The sequence below is a fragment of the Neopsephotus bourkii genome, unplaced genomic scaffold (genome assembly GCF_033783945.1).
Source record: "Neopsephotus bourkii isolate Nb327-2 ecotype Australia unplaced genomic scaffold, CSIRO-AGI_Nbou_v1 NB_485, whole genome shotgun sequence".
Lineage (NCBI taxonomy): Eukaryota > Metazoa > Chordata > Aves > Psittaciformes > Psittacidae > Neopsephotus > Neopsephotus bourkii.
In genome coordinates, this window is record NW_026900986.1 from 30610 (window position 1) to 54058 (window position 23449).

At 43.6% G+C, this 23449-nt stretch overlaps 1 protein-coding gene across 3 annotated transcripts in view; it reads right to left on the reverse strand.

The window, feature by feature from the left end:
* Nucleotides 1-1380: 1380 nt before the first annotated feature.
* LOC133210717 (zinc finger protein 131-like) overlaps nt 1381-23449 on the reverse strand; it is a 57657-nt gene continuing 35588 nt past the window's right edge. The window contains exon 6 of one of the 3 annotated variants that reach the window (XM_061350385.1): nt 1381-2212. In XM_061350385.1, the coding sequence (XP_061206369.1) occupies nt 2102-2212 (111 nt within the window). In that variant the 3' untranslated portion in view covers nt 1381-2101. The remainder of the gene's footprint in view (nt 2213-23449) is intronic. The other 2 variants (XM_061350380.1, XM_061350384.1) reach the window with 2 other exon arrangements.

Consider the following 23449-nt stretch of genomic DNA (forward strand, 5'->3'; position numbering starts at 1 on the left):
GTCTGATCTATCACACCTCTGAGGAGGTGTTACGCCACTTTGAAGGAGACCTGAATAGACAAAAACGAGAGCCAATTACAGTGGTAACCTTAGCTACATTGCTGATAGCGGGCGGAGTTGGAGCAGGTACAGGCATAGCCTCCCTAGTAAAAGGTCAGGAATTACAAAGTTTACAGATGGCTGTAGATGAGGATTTAGCAAAAATAGAACGATCTATCCAAAATTTAGCCACTTCAGTAAAGTCTTTATCAGAAGTAGTACTGCAAAATAGAAGAGGATTAGATCTATTGTTCCTAAAGGAAGGAGGGTTATGTGTAGCTCTCAATGAAGAATGTTGCTCTTTTGCTGACCATACGGGAGTAGTCCAGGACACTATGTCTGAACTCCGGAAAAGGTTAGATCAACGTAAGAAAGATCGTGAGGCGGGCAGGTCATGGTATGAAAATTGGTTTAATATTTCACCTTGGCTAACCACTTTGTTGTCTGCTTTAGCAGGACCACTTATTATGTTGATTCTGGGACTTATATTTGGGCCTTGTATATTACGCTATATTTTACACTTTATTAGAGAATGGTTTGACATAGCTAAACTGCTTATTTTAACTACGAGGTCTGGGGCAAAATATAAGAGTGTATCTATTGATGAGAATGAAGATTGTTGTGAATGTGTTATGCCATGTGGGGGCTACGCCTATTGTAATTGTGAGGTATTACCTTGTGAGTGTTATGATAAATGTTGGGATTGTGGGAAAAAGGTTTATTTGCAGTGCCGAGAATGAAAGCAGCGTCTAATAAACAATAATAGGATAAAAAGAAAAAGGGGGGATTGTGAGAAACTATAGACTAGGGTATTGTTTATTAAGATATATGTTAAGCCCAAAATAAAGGTTAGGCAACAAAAAGATATGAAACCGCTTATGCAAATAGCCACCGGACACAGCTTACGTGAGATAAGATAACCGCAAACGCTTACACCAACTAAACCAGAGACCGCTTATGCTAACATAAGATAACTGCAAGATGTTCCAGGAACTGGCAGAAATAAGACAAACCACTCCATATAAGGACATAGGAGTAGAGGGGTCAAAAGAGGAAGACTTCTTACTTCGGCCTCAACGACCACCAGGAGGCAGAAAACGACCCCCTAACAACAACTGAAGCATGCGCAGAGTACCTCCACTACCTCATGAACACGGAAGTAAAGATGTATAAAAAGGGGGCTGTTTGAACTGATCAGCACGGCAGTTGGCGGAGCGCAGACTCCCCTGTCGTCCAGCGCTGTTTTTGCTCATATTCTACTTGCTATAATTAATACAATTTTAATTGGATTATGATCCGTTGTGGTCTCAATTTATAACAGATCTGACCAGAGTGTGTTAAAACAAATTTGTTAAAGCATTCACTGCATTGGTTTAATAGTCACTAGTCACAATTTTGATTTATTTGCTCTCAGAGTTGTGCTTGGTCTCAGAGTTGCAATATGTAACACCTTACTTGCAGTAGGTATTCCCTGTGGTGATGTTTATCATTATTAGGGCCTGGGCTAAGATTATAATTTTGTTGTACTTTGTAACACTGGCTTATGAAATGATAGAAATGCCGATCATGAAGCTAATCTGGTATGTGCAGTCAGCAATGCTGTCACCTCTGTACTTAAGGAGTCAGCTAATAGGAATTATTAATACTTACACTTTTTGCTTTTTCTCGGTCAATATATGGGGGAGATATCTTCCTACACCTTGCTTCCTTTCTTCCCTCCTTCCTTCTCCTCCAGATTGATTACAGTAGCATTTGAGAATTTTAAAGTTTTTTAATATCCTTTGAATACCCTTGAAACCAACCTGGTCCTTTTGCTAGGAACCAGCATGTTGCTGAATATGTTTCAGACCCTGTTTAAGGTTAAACAGCTATGTAAGAATACCACCAGGAAATCTTCCCTGAGGCTGGATAGTTATGAGTGGCAGGGTGTGTGAGATAGTATGATCAAGGACCTAGGACAGCAGGCACCTACAGTGTTTTGGGATATGACCCCTGAAGAGGTGCAGGATCCAGAAAAAAATAGTAAAATATTTGAAAAATGTATGCAGGCCACAGTTTGCTTTTACTTGGAGGGGCATCCAGTACACTTGGAATCGACTGCCCCAGGGGCAGCTCTACCATCTGCCATGGACTGATCCAGACTGCATGGGAACAGGGTGATGCTCCAGAACACCTGCAATACATTGATGACATCATCGTATGGGGAAATACGGTGGAGGAATCTTTTGAAAAGGGGAAGAAAATAATCCAAATCCTTCTAAAGGCTGTTCTTTCCATAAAACAATGTAAGATCAAGGGACCTGCACAGGAGGTCCAATTTTTAGGAATTAAATGGCAAGACAGACATTGTCAGATCCCAATGGATGCGATCAACAAAATAACAGCAATGTCTCCACCAACTAGCAAGAAAGAAACTCAAGCTTTCTTAGCTGTTGTGGGGTTTTGGAAAATGCACATCCCAAATTACAGTCTTATTGTAAACCCTCTCTATCAAGTGACCTGGAAGAACAATTATTTCAAATGAGGCCCTGAGCAACAACAAGCATTTGAACAAATTATAGAGGAGATAGTTCATACAGTAGCCCTTGGACCAGTCTGGACAGGGCAAGATGTAAAAAAAGCGCCCTACACCACAGACAGGTAGAATGGTCCTATCTGGAGCCTCTGGCAGGAAGCACCAAGGGAGACTCTTTGCCCTTTCTCTCAAGGAGAATATAAAAGAAACCATGGCAACAGGGTACTCCATGGTTTTACCTGAGACCATGGAGAGGACATGAGAAAGGGGGATGGAAAACCTACATCAATCCAGAGGCACAGGTACATGACTTGCAAGGAAAACCAACCACAAACGGGTTTTTTTCCAGGAGAGTTGCTGCTCCAATCTCCAGTGGGCAGTTTCCCAGACAGAGTGGAAAGGCTGATCTCACACCTGATCCTATGGAAAGGAATTCTAACCCATTTCTGCAAGAAGTGGAGAATCCTATAGCCAAGACCAGAGGAGCCCTGCCTCCAGCCAGGTGCAGGAGAGGGACAACTGGGTTTACTGGACTGAGTGGATCAGCTGGCTTGGCATGTCAGACCCACATATAAAGTTCTAGTAGACACTTTTGTACATTGCGTCCTAAAGCCATCAAGCTACCCAGGGGCAGAACCCATTTGCATTTCCAAAGTGACAGACTTCTGGTAAAGCTGCCTTGGAGATAAAAAAAATTAAGCAGCTGCCTACATTGCCTGGTGTCTCAGAGGACCCTTCAGCTGTGGGGTTACTGAAGGCTGAAGAACAACAGGTGCCAATTGCGACCACAACAGTGCACCAGTGGCAATATCACACCAAATGAGACTCCCTCATTCACATCCATAAACTGATTTGTCATCTGGAGATCTAGTGATTCAACAGGACCAGCTCACCCTTTGATAGCCAAATGTGCTAAGTACAAAACTCTACTGGAGACTAATAGCAGATTATCATGGCCTGAACAAAGTCACGCCACCACTGCGTGCTGCTGTACCAGACATGCTAGAACTTCAATATAAACTGAAGTCAAAGGCAGCCAAGTGGTATGCCATGATTGATATTGACAATGCATTTTTCTCAATGCCTTTGCAGCAGAGAGCAGGCCACAGTTCACTTTTACTTGGAGGGGTATGTAAATTGTGAAAAATGTGCTCTACACTGCAGCCAGGGAGAATGGTCTTCCCTGGAGCTTCTGGCAGAAAGCTCCAGGGTAGACTTGTCAAGGTTTAAGCACAGCTGGTAACTCAGAACCCCACAGCTGCTCGCTCACTCCCTCCCCCCTTATTCCTCACCCTGCTCCCAGAGGGATGGGGAGGAGAATTGAAAGAATGTAAATCCTACAAGTTGAGATGAGAACAATCCAGTAACTAAGGTATAATACCAAGCTGACCCCATGGCTTTTGGAGTCAGGGATATAGAGGATCCCAGGCCCACTACATCTGAAAAAGAGATACTGGCAGATTACAAAGGGGTTTGAGCTGCTTCAGAAGTGATTTCCACAGCTACTCCTGGCACCCCAGTTGCCCATGCTGGGCTGGATGTTCAAAGAGAAGGTATCCTCTACACATCATGCAGCTGATGCTACATGGTTTAAGTGGGTTGCAGTGATCATACAAGGAGGTCAAATAGGAAATGCCAGTCATCCAGGAATGTTGGAAGTGACCATGGACATGCCATAGGGCAAAGATTTTGGAATGTCACCACAGTCCATGTCACCAGAGGAGGAGGTGACGTGTTGAGGAGACCCCATTGTCTAAGGAAGTAGAAGGTAAATCTACCCAGTTCACAGAGACAAAAGCCATCCAGCTGGCCTTGGACATTGCTGAATGAGAGAAATGGCCAGTTCTCTATACTGACTCATAGATGGTGGCAAATGCCCTGTGGAGGTGGCTGCAGCAATGGAAGCAGAGTAACTGGCAGTACAAAGGGAAAGCCATCCAGGCTGCTGCACTGAGACATGGTATTGCTGCCTGGGTGCAGAACCTGGTGCTGAAGGTATGCCACATAGATGCTCATGTACCCAAGAGTTGGGACACTGAGGTACACCGGAACAACCAACAAGTGGATAAAGCTGCTAAGAGTGAAGTGGCTCAGGTGGATTTAGATTGGCAACATAAGGGTGAATTATTTTTAGCCCTGTGGGCCCATGATACCTCAGATCATCAAGGAATAGATGAAACATATAGATGGACTCGTGATCGAGGTGTAGACTTGACCATGGACACTATCACCCAGGTTATTCATGAATATGATATGCTCTGCAATTAAGCAAGGCAAGTGGCTAAACTCTCTGGTATGGAGGACGATGGCTGAAGTACAAATATGGGGAGGCCTGGCAGATTGACTATATTATACTCTCACCAACCAGTGGAAGCAACCACCGGATGGCTGGAAGCATATTCTGTGCTCCATGCCACTGCCTGAACATTATCATGTGCCTTAAGAAACAAGTCTTGTGGTGACATGGCACCCCAGAAAAAACTGAGTCAGACAACAGGACTCATTTCTGGAACAACCTCATAGACACTTGGGCCAAAGAGTATGGCATCGAGTGGGTATATCACATCCCCTACCATGCACCAGCCTCTGGGAAAATCAAATGGTACAATGGGCTGTTGAAGACTGTGTTGAGAGCAATGGGTGGAGGGACCTTAAAAAATTGGGATACATATTTGGCAAAAGCCACCTGGTTAGTAAACACTAGGGGATCTGCCAACCAGGCTGACCCAGCCCAAACAAAACCTTTATGTACTGTAGAAGGGGATAAAGGTCCTATAGTGGGTATAAAGACTATGATAGGGAAAACAGGATGGGTTATTCCTGACTCAGGCAAACACAAACCCATTTGTGAGATCACTTTTGTTCAAGGATCTGGGTACATTTGGCAAGTAATAGGGGAGGCTGGGGAAGTCTGGTCTGTACCAAAGGGGTACTTGATTTTGGGTGAGGATAGCCATTGCATTAAGAGTGCTGAACACTGGATATTATCATTTGCATAGCAGCTATATGCCCATCACCACACTAGGCACCTCATATCATCTCTGCCCCTCCAGATTTGAGGATCTGAACCCATCTCCATTCTGATCACCATATTAATGAAGAATTAACTTTGATGAAACTAGACAGAAGTAGCAGTGATGGAATCTGAATGGGCTTCAGCATACAACAATCCAACACCATACACCATCTTTCCTCCCCTGGAGGAAATAGGAGAAGCCTGAAGTCATAGACTAAAAGAACTCAACAAACTTTTCTAGGGTTGTTCCATAGACTAAAGGAATAATATCTGCATGTATACAGCAAAAGACAGGAAAGGTGATGGTGTACTGGGAAGTTTGGGACCTGGCAAAAATGATCTGGAATTAGATGTGGATACTGTCCTGGTTTTGGCTGGTTTCTCCCCTTTCATTTTAAAGCTATTCCCCCTTGTCCTGTTACTACATGCCCTTGCAAAAACTTCCTCTCCAGATTTCATGTAGGCCCCCTTTAGGTACTGGAAGGACACCTATAAGGTGTCCCCAGAGCCTTCTATTCTCCAGAGTGAACAAGCCCAACTCTCTCAGCCTGTCTTCACAGAGGTGTTCCAGCCCTCTGATCATCTTCATGGCCCTCCTCTGGACTTGCTCAAGCAGGTCCATTTCCCTCTTGTGTTGGGGGCCCCATATCTGAACACAGTACTCCAGGTGGGGTAAATCACCTCCCTCCATCTGCTGGTCATGCTGCTTTTGATGCAGCCAAGGACACAGTTGGCTTTCTGGGCTGCAAGCACACACTGCTGGCACATGTTGAGCTTCCCATCAACCAAGAGCCCCAAGTCCTTCTCCTCAGAGCTGCTCTCAATCCATTCTCCACAGAGCCTGTAGTTGTGCTTGGGATTGCCCCAACTCAGGTGCACTTGGCCTTGTTGAACTTCATGAGGTTTGCACTGGCTCACTTCTTGAGCCTGTCAAGATCCCTCTGTATGGTATCTCTCCAGCATGTCAACCACACCACATGGCTTGGTGTCATCGGCAAACTTGATGAGGGTCCATTCAATCCCACTGTCCATGTTCCTGACAAAGATGTTGAACAATGCCGGTCCCAATACCAACCCCTGAAGAACACCACTCATCACCGGTCTCCACTTGGACATCAAGCTGTTGGCCACAACTCTGAGGGTGAACATCCAGCCAATTCCTTATCCACTGAGTGGTCCATCTGTCAAATCCATACCTCTCCAGTTTAGAGACAAGGATGTCATGCGGGACAGTGTCAAATGGTCTGCCACAAGTCCAGGTAAATTATGTCAGTCACTCTTCCCTTATCCACCAGTGCTATGGCCCCATCATAGAAGGCCACCAAATTTATCAGGCCCAATTTGCCCTCAGTGAAGCCATGTTGGCTGTTGCAGATCACCTCCTTCTGCTTTAGCATACTCTCCAAGAGGATCTGCTCCATGATCTTGCCAGGCACCAAGGCAAGACTGACTGGTCTTACTTTTTGCCCTTTTTAAAAATGGGGCTATATTTCCCCTTTTCGATTCAATAGGAACTTCATCAGATTGCCACGGCTTCTCAATGGATAATAATGGATAACGGCTTGGCAACAACATCATTCAAATCCCTCAGGACTCGCAGATGAATCTCAGGTCCCATGGACTTGTGCACCTTCAGGTTCTTTAGATGATATGAAACCTGATCTCCTACAGCAGGCAGTTCCTCATTCTCCCAGTCCCTGCCTTTGCCTTCTGTGACTTGGGTGGTGTGGCTGGAGCACTTGCCAGTGAAGACACAGGCAAAAGAAGTCATTGAATACCTCAGTCTTCTCTATGCCCCAGGTGACCAGGTCTCCCATTCCCAGAAGGAGGGGAGGCACATTTTCCCTTGTCTTCCTTTTATCCCCAATGTACTTACAGAAGCTTTTATTGTTGACTTTAATATCCTTGGCCAGATTCAGTTCTGTCAGGGCTTTAGCTTTCCGAACCTGATCCCTGCCTGCTCAGACAATTTCGCTATGTCTTTCCCAGGCTACCCATCCTTGCTTCCACCCTCTGTAGGCCTCCTTTTTATGCTGGAGTTTGTCCAGGAGCTCGTTGTTCATCCACACACACCTCCTGGCACTCTTACTCAACTTCTTAGTTGAGATGCATTGCTTCTGAGCCTGGAGGAGGTGATCCTTTAATATTAACCAGCTTTCTTGGGCCCCCTCTTCCCTCCAGGGCTTTATCCCATGGCACTCCAACAAGCAGATCCTTCAAGAGGCCAAAGTCTGCCCTCCTGAAATGCAGGGTAGCCAGCTTATTGCACACCCTCCTTACCACCTTAAGGATCTCAAACTCCACCATTTGGTGGTCATTGCAGTCAAGGCTTCCCTCCAGTGTCACATTCCCCACCAGCCCCTCCTTGTTGGTGAGAACAAAGTCCAAAATAGTCCCTGTCCTTGTTGGTTCCTCTATCACTTGGAGAAGGAGGTTATTATCAGTGCATTCCAGGAACCTCCCTGATTGCTTGTGCCCTGCTGTGTTGTCCCTCCAACATATATAGGGGTGGTTGAAATCCCCCCATGAGCCCCAGGGCTTGTGAACATGAGGCCACACCTTTCTGTCTATAGAGGGCATGATCTTTCATTCTTCCTGGTCAGGTGGCCTATAGCAGACACTCACTGTAATGTCCCCTGTCCCTACCCTCCCTTTAATACTGACCTATAAGCTCTTGGTTGGGTCCTCATCCACCTCCAGGCAGAGCAATCACACTCCATATGGATATTCCATACCATAGTGTCCTGATTTCAGTTGGGATTGAGTTAATTTTCTTTCTAGTGGCTGGTATAGCACTGTGTTGTGCCTTTAGTCTTGGAATAATGCTGATAGCAACAACTGAAACATTAGTGTGCTAAGTAGAACTTTACCTGATCAAGTAATTTGCAATATTTCATGCTCTGCCAGTGAGGAGGGGCACAAGAAGCCAGAAGGGAGCAGAGCCAGGACAACTGACACAAACTAGCCAAAGGGATATTCCATACCACAGCACATCATGCCCAGTATATAAACTGGGGGGAGTTACCCGGAAAGGACCAATCATTGCTCAGGTTGGGCTGGGCATCAGTCAGCGGGTGGTGAACAACTGTACTGTGCATCACTTGTATTTGTTGTTTTTTGTTCGATTGGTTTGTTTTTCCCCTTTCCACTTTCAGTTTAATGTTCTCTCTCCTTGTTATTTCCCTTATTATTATTAGTAGTAGTATATTGTACTTTAGTTTTTAAACTGTTTTTATCTCAACCCACAGGTTTCACATTCTTTATATTCTACTCCCCATCCTGCCCAGGGAGGGGGAAGGGGGTATGTGAGCAAGCATCTGCGTGGGACTTAAGTTACCAGCTTGGTTTAAACCACAACAGATAGATTTTATTTTTGGGTGAAAATAATTAATGAATTAAACTGTATGATGCTGTATACTATTGAATATGATCACTTTCATGGAGGCTATACATCCATCACTGCACTTGACACCTCGGGGCACCTGTCCCCTCTGCTCTGGATTTGAGGATTTGAACCTGAGTCCCTTTTGATCACCACATTAATGAATTTTGATAAAACTGGACAAGTGCAGCAGATGATCGAATCTGAACTGGCTTCAACATGCTACAATCTAACACCACACACCAACCATCTTTCCTGCCCTGAGAGACTGCTATGACAGCCCCAAGTCATGGACTAAATGAACTTAACAAAATTTTCTAGGGATGTTCCATAAACTAAGGGAATGATATCTCTCTGTATATATAAATATATGAATATATTTATATCAAAATACAGGAAAGATGATGGTGGGAAGCATGAGACCTGGCATGATGTGAACAGTATGAAATAAGGAGTGGATACTGTCCTGGTTTCAGCTGGGATAGAGTTGTTTTTTTTTTCCTAGTAGCTGGCACTGTACTGTGTTTTGGCTTTAGCCTGAGAATAATACTGATAACACACAGACGTTTTAGTTTTTGCTAAGTAGCACTTACCCCAATCAAAGACTTCTCAGTTTCTCATGCTTTGCCAGTGAGGAGGGGCACAAGAAGCCAGGAGGGAACAGAGACAGGACACCTTACCCAAACTAGCCAAAGGAGTATTCCTTACCACAGTACATCATGCCCAGTATATAAAGCAGGGGGGGGAGTGACCTGGAAGGGACTGGTCGCTGCTCAGGTCGGACTGGGTATTGGTCAGCAGGTGGTGAGTAATTGTATTGTGCATCACTGTTATTGGTTATCATTGGTTTTTTTTGTCCCTTTCCCCTTTTAGTTTTATATCTCTTTCCTTGTTATTCCCCTATTATTATTATTATTAGTAGTAGTGGTAGTAGTAGTATTATATTGTACTTAATCTTAGTTATTAAAGTGTTCTTATATGAACCTGTGGTTTTTACATTCTTCTGATTCTCCTCCCGTCCCACCCAGGAAGGGGGGGTGAGGAAGCAGCTGCATGTTACTTAATTGCCGCTGGGTTTAAATGACAGCATCTCATCATGAGTTTTAATTGTCAGTTTTTTCATCATTTCAGCAGTCAGTATAGATGGTCCATGTGATGTGATCCACCATCATTTCTTGCCCTTTTTGCACTGTAGTAGATTGGCCAATTTATCTTCTTTATCCTTACATTCCAGGGGTTCTATTTCTTTTGATGGAATTAGAACATAAATTGTGGCACTCAGTGCCATACGTTTTTCAGCCTCATCTGCTCTCTGGTTTCCTTGAATTACATTAGGATTTCATTTCTGGTGGGCCTTGCAATGGATTATAGCAACTTCCTTTGGGTTTTGTATTGTTTTTAATAAGTTTAAGATCTCTGTCCCATATTTTACAGGTGTACCGCTGGCAATAAAAGTCCTTTTTCTTTCCAAATAGCTCCATGGGCATGATTAACTCTTTATCCTTCAGTCAGTTCTAGAGCTCTAGTTAAGGCAATTATTTCTGAATGCTTTAATTTCTCAATCTTCAATTAGGGTTACTGCAGCATAGCCAGCCTTCCTCTCTCATCTCACAAGAACGTTGCTTCCATTGGTATATAGTTCTTTGGAGCTTCAAGAGGAACATCTTTCAAACTTGGCCCACTAGCATATGCCTGTTCGATAATTTGCAAACAGTCATGATTAGAATCAATTATTTTTTTTCATTTAGATTGTGGGGGCGGGGGGAGGATGGCACATTCTACAAATGGCTTGTTTTCTGTCGTTTCCCAATTTTCATTGTCTCTGGGAAATCTCAAATCTGAGACAGTCTGGTTTACAATTTGTACTTTCTTTTCTGATACTCAGTACCCAGCCCTTCCTAAGAAATTTAGGAGGATAAGTCTTTTCTTTACAGATCTCAGCAGTATCTGCCCTCAATAAAATATCCATATACTGAAGAAGGGTTATTTGGTTTTCCTTACCTGGACACTACTCCAGTTCCTTGGCCAGGACTGTTTAAAGATGGTTGGACTATTTTTGAATCCTTGTGGTAACACAGTCCAGAAGACCTAAGTTATCTTCCCAGTCAGTGGGTCCTCCCATTCAAAGGCAAAAATGTTTTGGCTGTTTTCTTCCAAAGGTATGCAAAAGAATAGTTGTTAACAATGTATATGCTTTTTCACTGGAAGAATGGGATTCTATTCTATTCAGATTGATATTATCTCAAAAGTCCATATTTGAAGAAAATTATTCACTATTGTCTCCAGACCTTTTCTGTCTTCCCTACTGATAGGGTATTGTTTCTTTCTTACCAAACTCCTGATTTCAGTTCAGTTTTCACCGGTTGAACATTTTTTACTTTTCCAGATTTTCAGTTGCTCATACAAAAGGAGTAAGTGCATTCTTTATTTCCTCTGGAACGTTTTCAAATTCTTTTTCTTTGTTTTCTGTCTCCGTCTAATAAATATACTTGAGCTTGCCAAGCATTAGCTTTAGGTAAATGAAATTGGACCTTTCCGTTTTCAAAATTAATTTGTGCTCCTAGTTTGTTTAATAAATCCCATCCTAGAAAAGGCACTGGGCACCCTGGTAAGTACCAAAAAAAAAAAAAACACCAAACCTCCAATTTTACATTTCAGTGGTTTTAAGAATGATTTAACCTCTTGCTTTCCTCTGGCTCCAACAATAGAAAATTGACTCAAGGGTCCTTTACAAGTATTTATAATAATGTTTTGCTCCCATATCTACTAAAAACTTCATTTTCATTCTCCAGCTTTCATTCAGATTTCAGTTCCCATTATAAGTAAATCAGCTTCAGGACGTATTTCCCGAGGCTGGCTGATGCTTTATTTTTTGGAGGGGGAACTCATTTTTCCAGTGTCCTTGGCTCTTTGCAAAAGACACACTGATTGATTCCTAGGGGTCTTATCGTATTTCCATTACCTTTTTTTTTTTCTTCTGGTTTGTAAAAATGATTTAATAAAACTTGTATATCTTTCCAATCTGGATTATGATTTTCAATGACCATCTTGAAAGAGCTATACATTTTCTCCGGGTTTTCTCTATATGATCCAGCTGATTCCTTCCAATTCATTAAGTCAGAAGTATTGAAAGGCGCTCTAACAAATACAGGCTTTCCTCCTGGACCTACAGCCTGACAGAAAGAAGCCACTAGTACAGGATGTTGTTGTGCTGGGGTTCTCCCTGCTATAGAACTAAAATTATCACTCCCTCTGTAGTTATTTCTATGACTATTCCCACTATCTGGAGCTACCAACATCTGGCCTTCTTTGTCTTCATTTACTATCAAATGCCTTTTCCAAATACTACATGCTGAACAACAGCACGAATCTGTATCTTCCATTGTCATCATTACATTTGAATCAGAATCTAACAGTATATTTTTTTCCAAGTGTCATGATCTTTTCTTAAAGCAAAAGATAACGACAGATCTGACCGGAGTGTGTCAAAATGTATTTGTGATAAGCATTTACTGTTTCAGATTAATAGTCACTCATCACAATGCTAATTTATTGGCTCTTGGAATTGTTGCACTTAGTCCGAGTTTCATTATGTCATACCTTACTTGCAGCCAATATTTGCTAGTTTAGAGTTGATCAGTTTTGGGGCCTGGGCTAAGGTTGTCGTTTTCTTGTACTTTATGACAATGTCTTGTAATACAATAGAATTATTGTAAAACTGATCTGGTACGCATTCTCGGTATGGCCGTCACCTCTATACTTTAGGAGGCATGTAATGGGAATTGTTAAAAATTACACTTCTTTTTCCCCCCTTTGGAGGGCCAACCTATGAAGGATACATATTCCCACACCTTCCGCTCTGCCACCAGGTTATTTACAGTAGCATTTGAGAATTTTAAACATTTTAAATATCCTTTGAATGCCCTGAAACGAGCCTGCTCCTTTTGCTAGGAATCTGCATGTTGCTGCATATACTGCATAAATTTTACCTATGGCCATACCACCCTGAGAATGCCTGATATTGGCTGATCTCAGAAGCAAAACAGGATCAGCCTCGGGTCTGTCTAAGGTTAAACAACTATCTAAAAATGCCACAAAGAAATCTTCCCTGAGACTGGACAGTCATGAGTGGCAGGGTGTGTGGGACAGCATGGGCAAGTATCTAGGCCAATGGGCCCCTCCAGTGCTTTGGAACTTTACCCTTGAACAAGTGCAAAATCTAGAAATATTAGCAGAACTCTTAGACAAGGTGTGCTGTTGTCCTGGCAATACCAGAGAGGAACAAATCCCCACAACATGCTGGGGTTTGGCCTACGCCTACAGAGCCCTGTTCTATAAGAAGGAAAAAGATGTCTTTGGATCTGATGGCAAAGCAACGGACAACATGACTGCTCCATCCCCAGCAAGGAGCACAACAATCACTCCAACTCCATGGAAAGACACTGAAGCCACTCCAACCCCAGTAGCTGGCACTGCAGCTGAACCAAAAAGCCAGTCCATGCCAATATCATTAGCCAGTATAAGCAAGAGAAAAAGCAAAATAAAAGCATGAAAAGCAACTCGTATAGCGAAGATGATGAAAACTCAATGCACGAATTAGAGGGGATGACATCTGAATGAGAGGAATTAGTACAAGAAACAGAGGAAGAGGTGACTTCTTAATCCCTGTCCTTGAATGAGCTGTGGAATATGCAAAAAAAATTTCATCATCACCTGGATGCTCCGATGCTGGGACAATGGGGCCAACAGTCATGAACTAGAGGGTAGCAAAGCAGCTGGGACCACTTGCCAGGGAAGGGGGAATTGACAAAGCGATTGACAAAGAGAAATGGCTCCTCAGCCTCTGGAGGTGGATCTTGGCAGATGTGAAGGAAAGGTATATCTACAAGGACTATGTTATATGTCACCCAGGCAAGTAGACCATGACAGAGAAAGGCCCCCAGTACCTGAGAAAATTAGCTATTCTAGAGGTGATCTATCATAAGCCAGATGCCAGGAATGCACCTGTAGATCCAGATGAAGTCAAATGTACATGATCCATGTGGCGGAAACTTACATGGAGTGCACCATCATCATAAGCCCACTCATTGGCATCAATGAGCAGGAGGGATGCAGCATCTCTGAGAGTTTGAAGACAATCTCACCCCTTCCATCATTTCAGTTGTGGAAAAACTCCTGACCCAGGAGTTCAAAGAACTGAGAGATGATCTATCCAATCTAACCAGCTCCCCATATGTACAGACTCACATAGAATCATAGAATAGTTAGGGCTGGAAAGGACCTTAAGATCATCAAGTTCCAACCCCCCTCCCATGGGCAGGGACACTTCGCTCTAAACCATATCATCCAAGGCCTCGTCCAGCCTGGCCTTGAACACTGCCAGGGATGAAGCATTCACAACCTCCTTGGGCAACCTATTCCAGTGCCTCACCACACTAACAGGAAAGTATTTCCTCCTTATATCCAATCTAAACTTCCCCTGTTGAAGTTTTAGCCCATTACCCCTTGTCCTATCACTACAGTCCCCAGCATCCCTATAGGCCCCCTTCAGATACTGGAAGGCTGCTATGAGGTCTCCACACAGCCTTCTCTTCTCCAGGCTGAACAGTCCCAACTTTTTCAGCCTCATATGAAAGGTGCTCCAGTCCCCTGATCATTCTTGTGGCCCTCCTCTGGACTTGTTCCAACAGATCCATGTCCTTCTTATGTTGAGGACACCAGAACTGCACACAGTACTCCAAGTGAGGTCTCACGAGAACAGAATAAAGGGGCAGGATCACCTCCTTCAGCTACTAACAAAAGGTGCCCTATTGCTCAAGAGGGAAGATATAGGAGGTACACGCCACGGGGTACTCTATGGTTTTACTATGTGCTACATGGAACTATAAAGTCATAGAATCAACTAGGTTGGAAAATACCTTTAAAATCATCAAGTCTGACCATTTCCCCAGGACTGCCAAGTCCACCACTAAATTATATCACTAAGAGACTCATCCACAGGATTTATGAACACTTCCAGGGATGGTGATTCCACCACTTCAATGGGAAGCCTGTTCCAATACCTGATTATCCTCTCTGTGAAGAAATTTTTCTTAATATTCAATCGAAACCTCTGCTGGAGCAGCTGGAGGCCATTATATCTTGTCCTATTTCTTGTTACTTGGGAGAGGAGACCAACCCCCAACTCACTACAACATCCTTTTAGGTAGTTGTAGAGAGAGATAAAGTCCCCCATGAGCCCTCTCTTCTCCAGACTACACAACCCCAGTTCCCTCAGCTGTTCCTCTTAAGACTTATTCTCCAGATCCTTCAACAGCTTTCTTGCCCTTTTTTTTGTTGCCCTTTTCAGCACATACGGACTACCTTCTCCTACACCTTGAAGATTTCAGTCTTGAAAGGTGTCCAGCCTTCCTGAATCCCTTTGTCCTTCAGTAATGTATCCAACTAGCATACTAAATAGGCCAGAGTCAGCCCTCCAGAAATATAAGGTGGCAGTTTTGCTGACCACCTTCCTGACTTCTCCAAGAATTGAAAATTCAATCATTTAATGATTGCTTTACCCAAGACGGCCTCCAATCATCACATCACCCACCAGTCCTTCTCTGTTTGTGAATGATAAATCTAGCTGGGCAACTCCCCATGTATGCTCACTCATGAGCTGGGTCAGGAAGTTATCTCCCACACCCTCCAAGAACCTCCTGAATTGTTTCTTCAACAACATGGAATAAGTGGGATGCACTAAACACACAACGAGCTCAAATAGGAAATCACAGTCATTCAGGAATCCTAGAAGTCATCATGGACTGACCAGGGTTGTATGGAGTCCCTGATGACAAGTTGCAGAAACTGTTGAAGCAGAGGGTGAATCGAGTCAGTTTGCTGAGGTGAAAGCCATCCAGCTGGCCTTGGACATTGCTGAATGAGAAAAATGGCCAATACTTTATCTCTATACTGACTCATGGATGGTGGCAAATGCCCTGTGGAGGGGGCTGCAGCACTGGAAGCAGAGTAACTGGCAGTACAAAGGGAAAGCCATCTGGGCTGCTGCACTGAGACATAGTATTGCTGCCTGGGTACAGAACCTGGTGGTGAAGGTATGCCACATGTACCCAAGAGTCGGGACACTGAGGTACACCGGAACAACCAACAGGTGGATAAAGCTGCTAAGAGTAAAGTGGCTCAGGTGGATTTAGATTAACATCATAAGGGTGAATTATTTTAGCCCTGTGGGCCCATGACACCTCAGATCATCAAGGTAGAGATGAAACATACAGATGGACTCATGATCAAGGGGTGGATTTAAAAATGGACACTATGACCCTGGTTACTCATTAATGTGAAACATGTGCTGCAATTAAGCAAGCCAAGTGGTTAAATAATACCTGGTATGGAGGATGAAGGCTGAAATACAAATATGAGGAGGCTTGGCAGATTAACTAAATCACACTGCCACTGACCCACCAAGGCAAGCCCCATGTACTTACCATGATGGAAGCAACAACTGTCTGGCTGGAAATATACAGTGTCCCCCATGCCAGTGCCCAGAACACTATCCTATGCCTTGAAAAAGAGATTCTGTGGCAACACAGCACCCCAGAGAGAACCGAGTCAGAGAACAGGACTCATTTCCAGAACCTTATAGACACTTGGGCCAAATAGCATGGCATTGAGTGAGTATATCACATCCCCTACCAGGCACCAGCCTCTGGGAAAATCAAACGGTACAATGGGCTGTTAAAAACTACACAGAGAGCATTTCGTGATGGGGCTTTCAAACACTGGGATACACATTTACCAAAAGCCACCTGGTTGGTCAGCACCAAAGGATCTGCCAACAGGGCTGGCCCAGCCCAGTCAGAAATTTACATACTGTAGAAGGGGATAAAGTTCTTGTGGTGCACATAAAGAATTTGCTGGGGAAGACAGTCTGGGTTATTCCTGCTTAAGGTAAAGGTAAATCCACTTGTGGGATTTCTTTTGCTCAAGGACGTGGATATCAGATGGCCTGGCATATCAGTCCCACAGGAGTATAAGGCTGTAGTAGATACTGGTGCCCCGTGTACCCTGATGCCCTCAAGCTATCAAGGGGTAGAACCCATTTTTATTTCTGGAGTTATTTCATGGTTTAAGCCCATCTGGTAACTCAGAACCATGCAGCTGCTCGCTCACTCTCCCCCTTATTTCCCCCTGCTTCTTAAGGGATGGGGAGGAGAATCTAAAGAATGTAAATCCCATGGGCTGACATAAGAACAGTCCAGTAACTAAGGTGTAATACAATGCTACTACTGCTGCCACTAATAATAATAATGATAAGGGAAATATTAAGGGGAGAGAATACAATTGCTCATCACTTGCCGACCAATACCCAGCCTGACCCGAACAGCGATCTGGGCCTTCCAGATAACTCCCCCCAGTTTCTATACTGGGCATGATGTGCTGTGGTATGGAATACCCCTTTGGCTGGTTTGGGTCATGTGTCCTGTTTCTGCTTCCTCCCAGCTTCCTGTGTCCCTCCTCATTGGCATAGGATGAGAATGAGGATGTGCTTGGTCAGAGTAAGCATTACTTTGCATCAACTAAGAACATTGGTGTGTTATCAGCACTGTTCTTGCACTGAAGTCAAAAGACAGCACTGCACCAGCTACTAGGAAGGAGAAAAACAACTGTTACAGCTGAACCCAGGACAAGTGACAGGAGCCACAAGATCTGGCTGTATTGAAGGCTGAAATCAGCCTAACTGGTAAGTAGTGGCAAAAGCACTCCTTTTGTGACTGGTCAAGAGGCTCTGTGCATCCTAGGCTCAGGAGCGAGTACTTCAAGGACCTAAAAGGGTTCCAGTGGGCTTTTGGTATAGCTGCCTTAGAGACAGATGAAATAAAGCCAGTGTATTCACATCTTGCCTGGTCTCTCAGAGGATCCTTCTGTTGTGGGACTGCAAAGATTGACAAAAAATAGGTGCAAATCACTACTGCAATGGTGCAGCAGCAACAGTATCGTACCAACAGAGACTCTGATTACCATCCATAAGCTGGTCCGTGAATTGGAGACTCAAGAAGAGATCAGCAGGATACGCTCAACCGTTAATTGCCCCATATGGCCAATACTAAAATCTAATGGAGAGTGGTGACTAACAGTAGATTATTGTGGCGTAAATGAGGGCACTCCACCGCTGAGTGCTGCCGTACTGGACATGCTAGAACTCAATATAAACTGGAGTCAAAGGCAGCCCAGTTTGCTGGGGAAGACAGTCTGAGTTATTCCTGCTTAAGGTAAAGTGAAACCCACTCAAGGGATTCCTTTTGCTCAGGGACCTTGATGTACTTGGTGAGTGATGCGGGAAGATGGGGAAGTCTGGTGTGTACCCCAATGGAATTTAATTTTGGGTGAAAACAGCCAGTGAACTCAATTATATTCTGTTGCCTTCTATGTAACACTCCTATAGCCCATCAGCTAAATGCCTCTCTCTGCCACTCTGGGCTTTCAAAAGAAAATATATGCTGCAATGTCTATCAGCAGAGAATAAAGTCAGCAGCAGCAGGAGTCTCCTAGTACTGTCCTCAGGTCAGCATTGACTGAACCCGACTTCAGTGTGATCATCACCCCAGCAAAGGATCAACTTTGATGAGACCAGACGAGATCAGTGGCATCATCAGCGGGCAACAATCCAACACTATACACTGTCTCTCCTGCCGTGAAACACGACAGATGAAGCCCAACATCATGTACTGAATGAACTCAACGAACATTATAGGGAAGTTCCGTGGAATAGGGAATGATATTTGTCTCTTTGTGTGTGTGTGTATATATATGTGTGTGTGTGCATATGTGTGTATATATCTATATATATATAAGACAAAAAGCGATGGCATATTGAAAAAAATGTGGGACCTGAGACAAGGGGGCACAAAATCACAAAATGGAATATATAAAAACCTTTAGAATCAGTTTTAAGTAATATTAAGTTTGATGGCTTTGTAATAGTAGCAATGGAAAATTATTGAGGTGCATGATACATCGAAAAAAAATAGAGTACAGCTAGAGAACATACTGAGAATTCTCACAAGATAAATCGTTATAGTTGGCATAGTTTTAACAAAAACAGTCTAGAAGAACAGGACACAGGATTAAGGAGTATCTGGGAACCACAGATGTCCAGGATGGGCTACAGTTGAACTAACTGATAAGTAGGAGGATAGGAGGATTATTATGTCTCTGGTGCTAACGAACCAATTAAACTGGTATGAGCATCTACTGCGCGTGCTTCAAAGGCTGCCAGAAGTGATGAAGACTGTTGGAAGAAGTAAACGACCCTCAGAGACCACCACCACAATTCTGTACGCATGCGGGGAACTCTCTGGAAGATTATGTAATCCATACGTAGCCTCATGAATATGTATGTATGCCCAGGGACTATATAAGGATGGCTTGTATAGCAATACGGGGACACACGTTAGGAGGGGCTATTCCCCGTGTCTCCTGGTGCCACAATAAAGAATACCTGCTTGTCAGCTTGAAAACTTTGTTGGCAAGTTTGTTCCTGAAGTTTTCTCCGAATCAGACCTGAGCAAGACATAAATGGGATGGAATAAGGGGTGGATACCGTCCTGGGTTCAGTTGTATAAGTTATTTTTCTCCTTCATAGCTGGTGCAGTGCTGTGTTTTGGCATTAATCCAAGAACAATGCTGATAGCAACAACTAAAACATCAGTGTGTTTACCCTGATCAAGGACTTTTCACAGGAGTGAGTGAGCAGCTGTATGGTTCCGAGTTACTGGCTGGGCTTAAACCAAGACAGGGTCTCAGAACAGCAGAGTAGAGGGGGAGAATCCCCTCTCTCAACCTGCTGACCATGCTCCTTTTGCTGCAGCAGCACAGAGAACTTATTTATCTCCTGCATTAATTCTCATTGCTTTCAGTGAATAAGATCAGTTTTTCTGTAACAAATAAAGCCAATATCCAGCAGTTTCATTTACTGCAGAACCCAATTTAACCTCAAACCACAGCTATTCTGTGAACTCAGTAAGGTCAGAGCCTTACGGAGGAAGAATATTCTTAATTGAGACTGTCACAGCAGTGAAGCAGCAAAATGATATATAAAAATGCTACGACAAACTTCAGTTCTCAAGTCTTCTAGCTTTACAGAATCAAGTTTTAAAAGCTAAGTACTCCTTCTGAACAGCTTTTCATATGTCAGCTATGTATAGTGACCAGGTACACCAGCTATCCATCTACAGCATTTATATTTGCTTAGAAAACATTACAGATTGTCATCATAAGTTGGAATGACTTTCCAAAGTCAATATATTGGTATTAAACAGAATAATAAAACAGGAAACAAAAATAGTACTCCTGGGTTGGGGCAATCCCAGGCACAGCTACAGGTTGGGTGGAGAAGACATTCAGAGCAGCCCTGTGGAAAAGGACTTGGGTGTGTTGCTTGATAAGAAACTTAACATGAGCCGGCAGCGTGCGTTCGCAGCCCAGAAAGGCAACTGTATCCTGGGCTGCATCAAAAGAAGCATGACCAGCAGGCTGAAGGAGGTGATCCTGCCCCTCTACTCTGCTTTCATGAGACCTCGCTTGGAGTACTGTGTACAGTTCCGGTCTCAGCCTGGAGAAGAGAAGGCTGTGTGGAGACCTCATAGCAGCCTTCCAGTATCTGAAAGAGGTCTTCAAGGATGCTGGGAAGGGACTATTCATTAGGGACTGTATTGATAGGACAAGAGGTAACAGGTTCAAATTTAAACAGGGGAAGTTTAGGTTAGATGTGGAGACAGTGTTCTCACAGGAGAACGTGTAATTGTTACATAAACTGAATTATCCTGAAAGATACAGCAAGGCCATGAGAGGCCCAAGGAAGCTTAAGCAAGCACGATAAGAAGAAGCTGTAATTCACTGAGTTAATGAGAACTGTGGACTGTTGGCAAGCTTTCGAGGTGAAGTTCTCACACCTGTGCTTAACAAATTATGTGTTAGTCACTAAGGGTCTTCAAGACATGTATCCAATCATAATATGCCAAATCACTGTAAGTGCCTGTAAGAAATGGTATATAAGGAGTTAAAGCTTTGTAATAAATTGCCATTCACTGATCACATTGATCGTTCCTGTGTAGTCCGTGACTCCCGCATTGACAAATGGCGCCAGAACAGGGACCCTCAGAACGGTAACTTGTGGCATGCAAGTTTGAAGGTCCGATCAAAGAAGAGGGGGCGGAGAGCCAGCCAAAATTTGGCGCAGCCCCGGCACTGTGAAAGTCAGACGTCTGCAAACAGTGGAATAACAGTGGGATCTCACCCTGATCAGGTGAGTGGCCGGGGAGGAGAAGGGGCACTTGCTACCCAAAGAGGAACAGGCAGTGATGGAGCTCCTCCAACACATTCTCTCTAAGAGAGGACTGCAACATGATAGTGCCACCTTACAGAGGCTGGTAAAGTGGGCCCGGGATCGTGGCTTTATCCCCACAGAGCAAGCCACCTTTGAAGTTTCTGAATGGGAACATATAGGTCAGGCGTTGTGGGATGAGATTAGTAAAGGGACAAAGGAAGCCCTGAAGTATTCGTTATGGAGATGATTGATAATTGAGACATTAAAGGAAATGAAATTGTTGGAAAAGAGTGAAATTTTTGAAAGATAGAATAGTTATATATGTATAACTTGTTGGAAAAGAGTGAAATTTTTGAAAGATAGAATAGTTATATATGTATAACTGGTAGGAATGATTATGTTTAAGAGGTTTATAAATCAATAGTGTGATTTTGTAGATTAGAAAGAACTATAATTTTGCAGTCTGGTATCGTGGTTAACCTGTAACCAGTGATACAATAGTAGTCTTGGTAGCAGGAGGTAACACACCTGTATGGTGAAGGGTATAAGTGATAAATTAGGAAAGTATATTGTAAGAATCTATCCAAGTAGAACCTAGGTATACCAAAAGGCAGTCAAGGGGAAATAGGAGGACAGCTGACCTCCACATAATGGTTGGAACACGTCCAAAGAACAGAAGGTGAAAAGGACTAGCTGAGGAAGACTTCTTACTTCATCCGAGGAAGACTACTTACTTCATCTGAGGAAGACTCCTTACTTCATCAGGACGACCACCAGAGGGGGGGCTGCGCAAGCGCAGAAGAGGCTGATGTTACAATAGACTGACGTGGCAATCCTTAATGCATATGTATTAGTGAATGATGCAATCTATATCGAATATGTATAAATTGCGAACGCGATGTGACGAGACGGAAGCCAGATTTGGGGCGCGTGCCCCTGGTTTCCCAGCGCTGCAATAAAGCACCTCATATAACCATTCCGGTGGTTATGTGTCAGTTCCTACGCTAACATTTTGGCGACCCAGATGGGACCTCGCGGGCACTGCCGAGCGCGGAGTCGCGTTTCGGTCCCTGCTCCAGCCGGCACCGAGAGATTCTCGGGGAGCCATCGACCGCGACCGACCTCCGCTGCTCACGACGGACCTCTGATATGGTAAGGAAAAGGTGCTTTTTCCTTTTTTTCTGATTCGGTCACAGTGCCGATTTTTTTAAAGTATGGTTTGGTAATTACGGTATTAAATTTTCGTATGGTATGGTAATTAGGTACCGAATTTTCGTATGGTTTGGTAATTATGGTACCGAATTTTGGTAAAGTGTAAGGGTACAGACTTCTGATAAGCTTGGCTGTAGGCGAAGCCTGCTTGGTTTGGTGAAACTTTGGCTTCAAAAAGTCTACCAGAGAGATGCGGTGAAAGCTGCATCTGGCCTCGCGAAGTCTGATTTGGTAAAGCCTGCCTGTTAGACGCGGCGAAAGCTGCGCTTGGTTGGGGCTAGGCGAGCTCCCGGGGTAAAAGCCTAGGCGCCGTCCGTTAGACAGTAGCGAAAGCTCTGCAGGTTCGGCAGAAGTGGTATTGGTATTGGTATTTGTGCTGCAGGATCAGCATCTGTCTGTCTAAATGTTGTAACTTAGTGGCGAGTGTGTGGTGTGTGTGGAGTAGAGAAAAAAAAAAGAAAAAGGAAAATAAGGGAAAAAGAAAGAAAAAAGAGAAAAAAAAAGAAAAAGAAAAAAGAGGAAAAAGAGGGAAAAAAAAAAGGAAAAACAAAAGGAAAAAGGAAAGAAAAAAAAAGAAAAGAAGGAGGAAAAGAAAAAAAAGGAAAAAGAGAAAAAGAAAAAAAAATGCTGTTGTTCCCAAGCCCTCTCCCTTAGGCTGTATTTTAAGCCATTGGAAGGAGGGTGGATTTGGGCAGAGTATGCTGAAAAGCAAATTAATTAATTATTGTAATGTATGGTGGACACAGTATGAACTGGGGGATCAGGAGAAATGGCCTGAAAAATGGAACTTAACAGTATAATACTATACTGCAGTTGATGTTATAACAGGAAAGAAAATGGGACAAGGTGTTATATATAATTCTTTTCTTTAAGAAATAATGGTGAGTGGCAAAAATCTTGTGAAATAATGGGTGCAAAGGTAAATGTTAATGAACAGTGTAAGGAATGTGTTACTGAGAA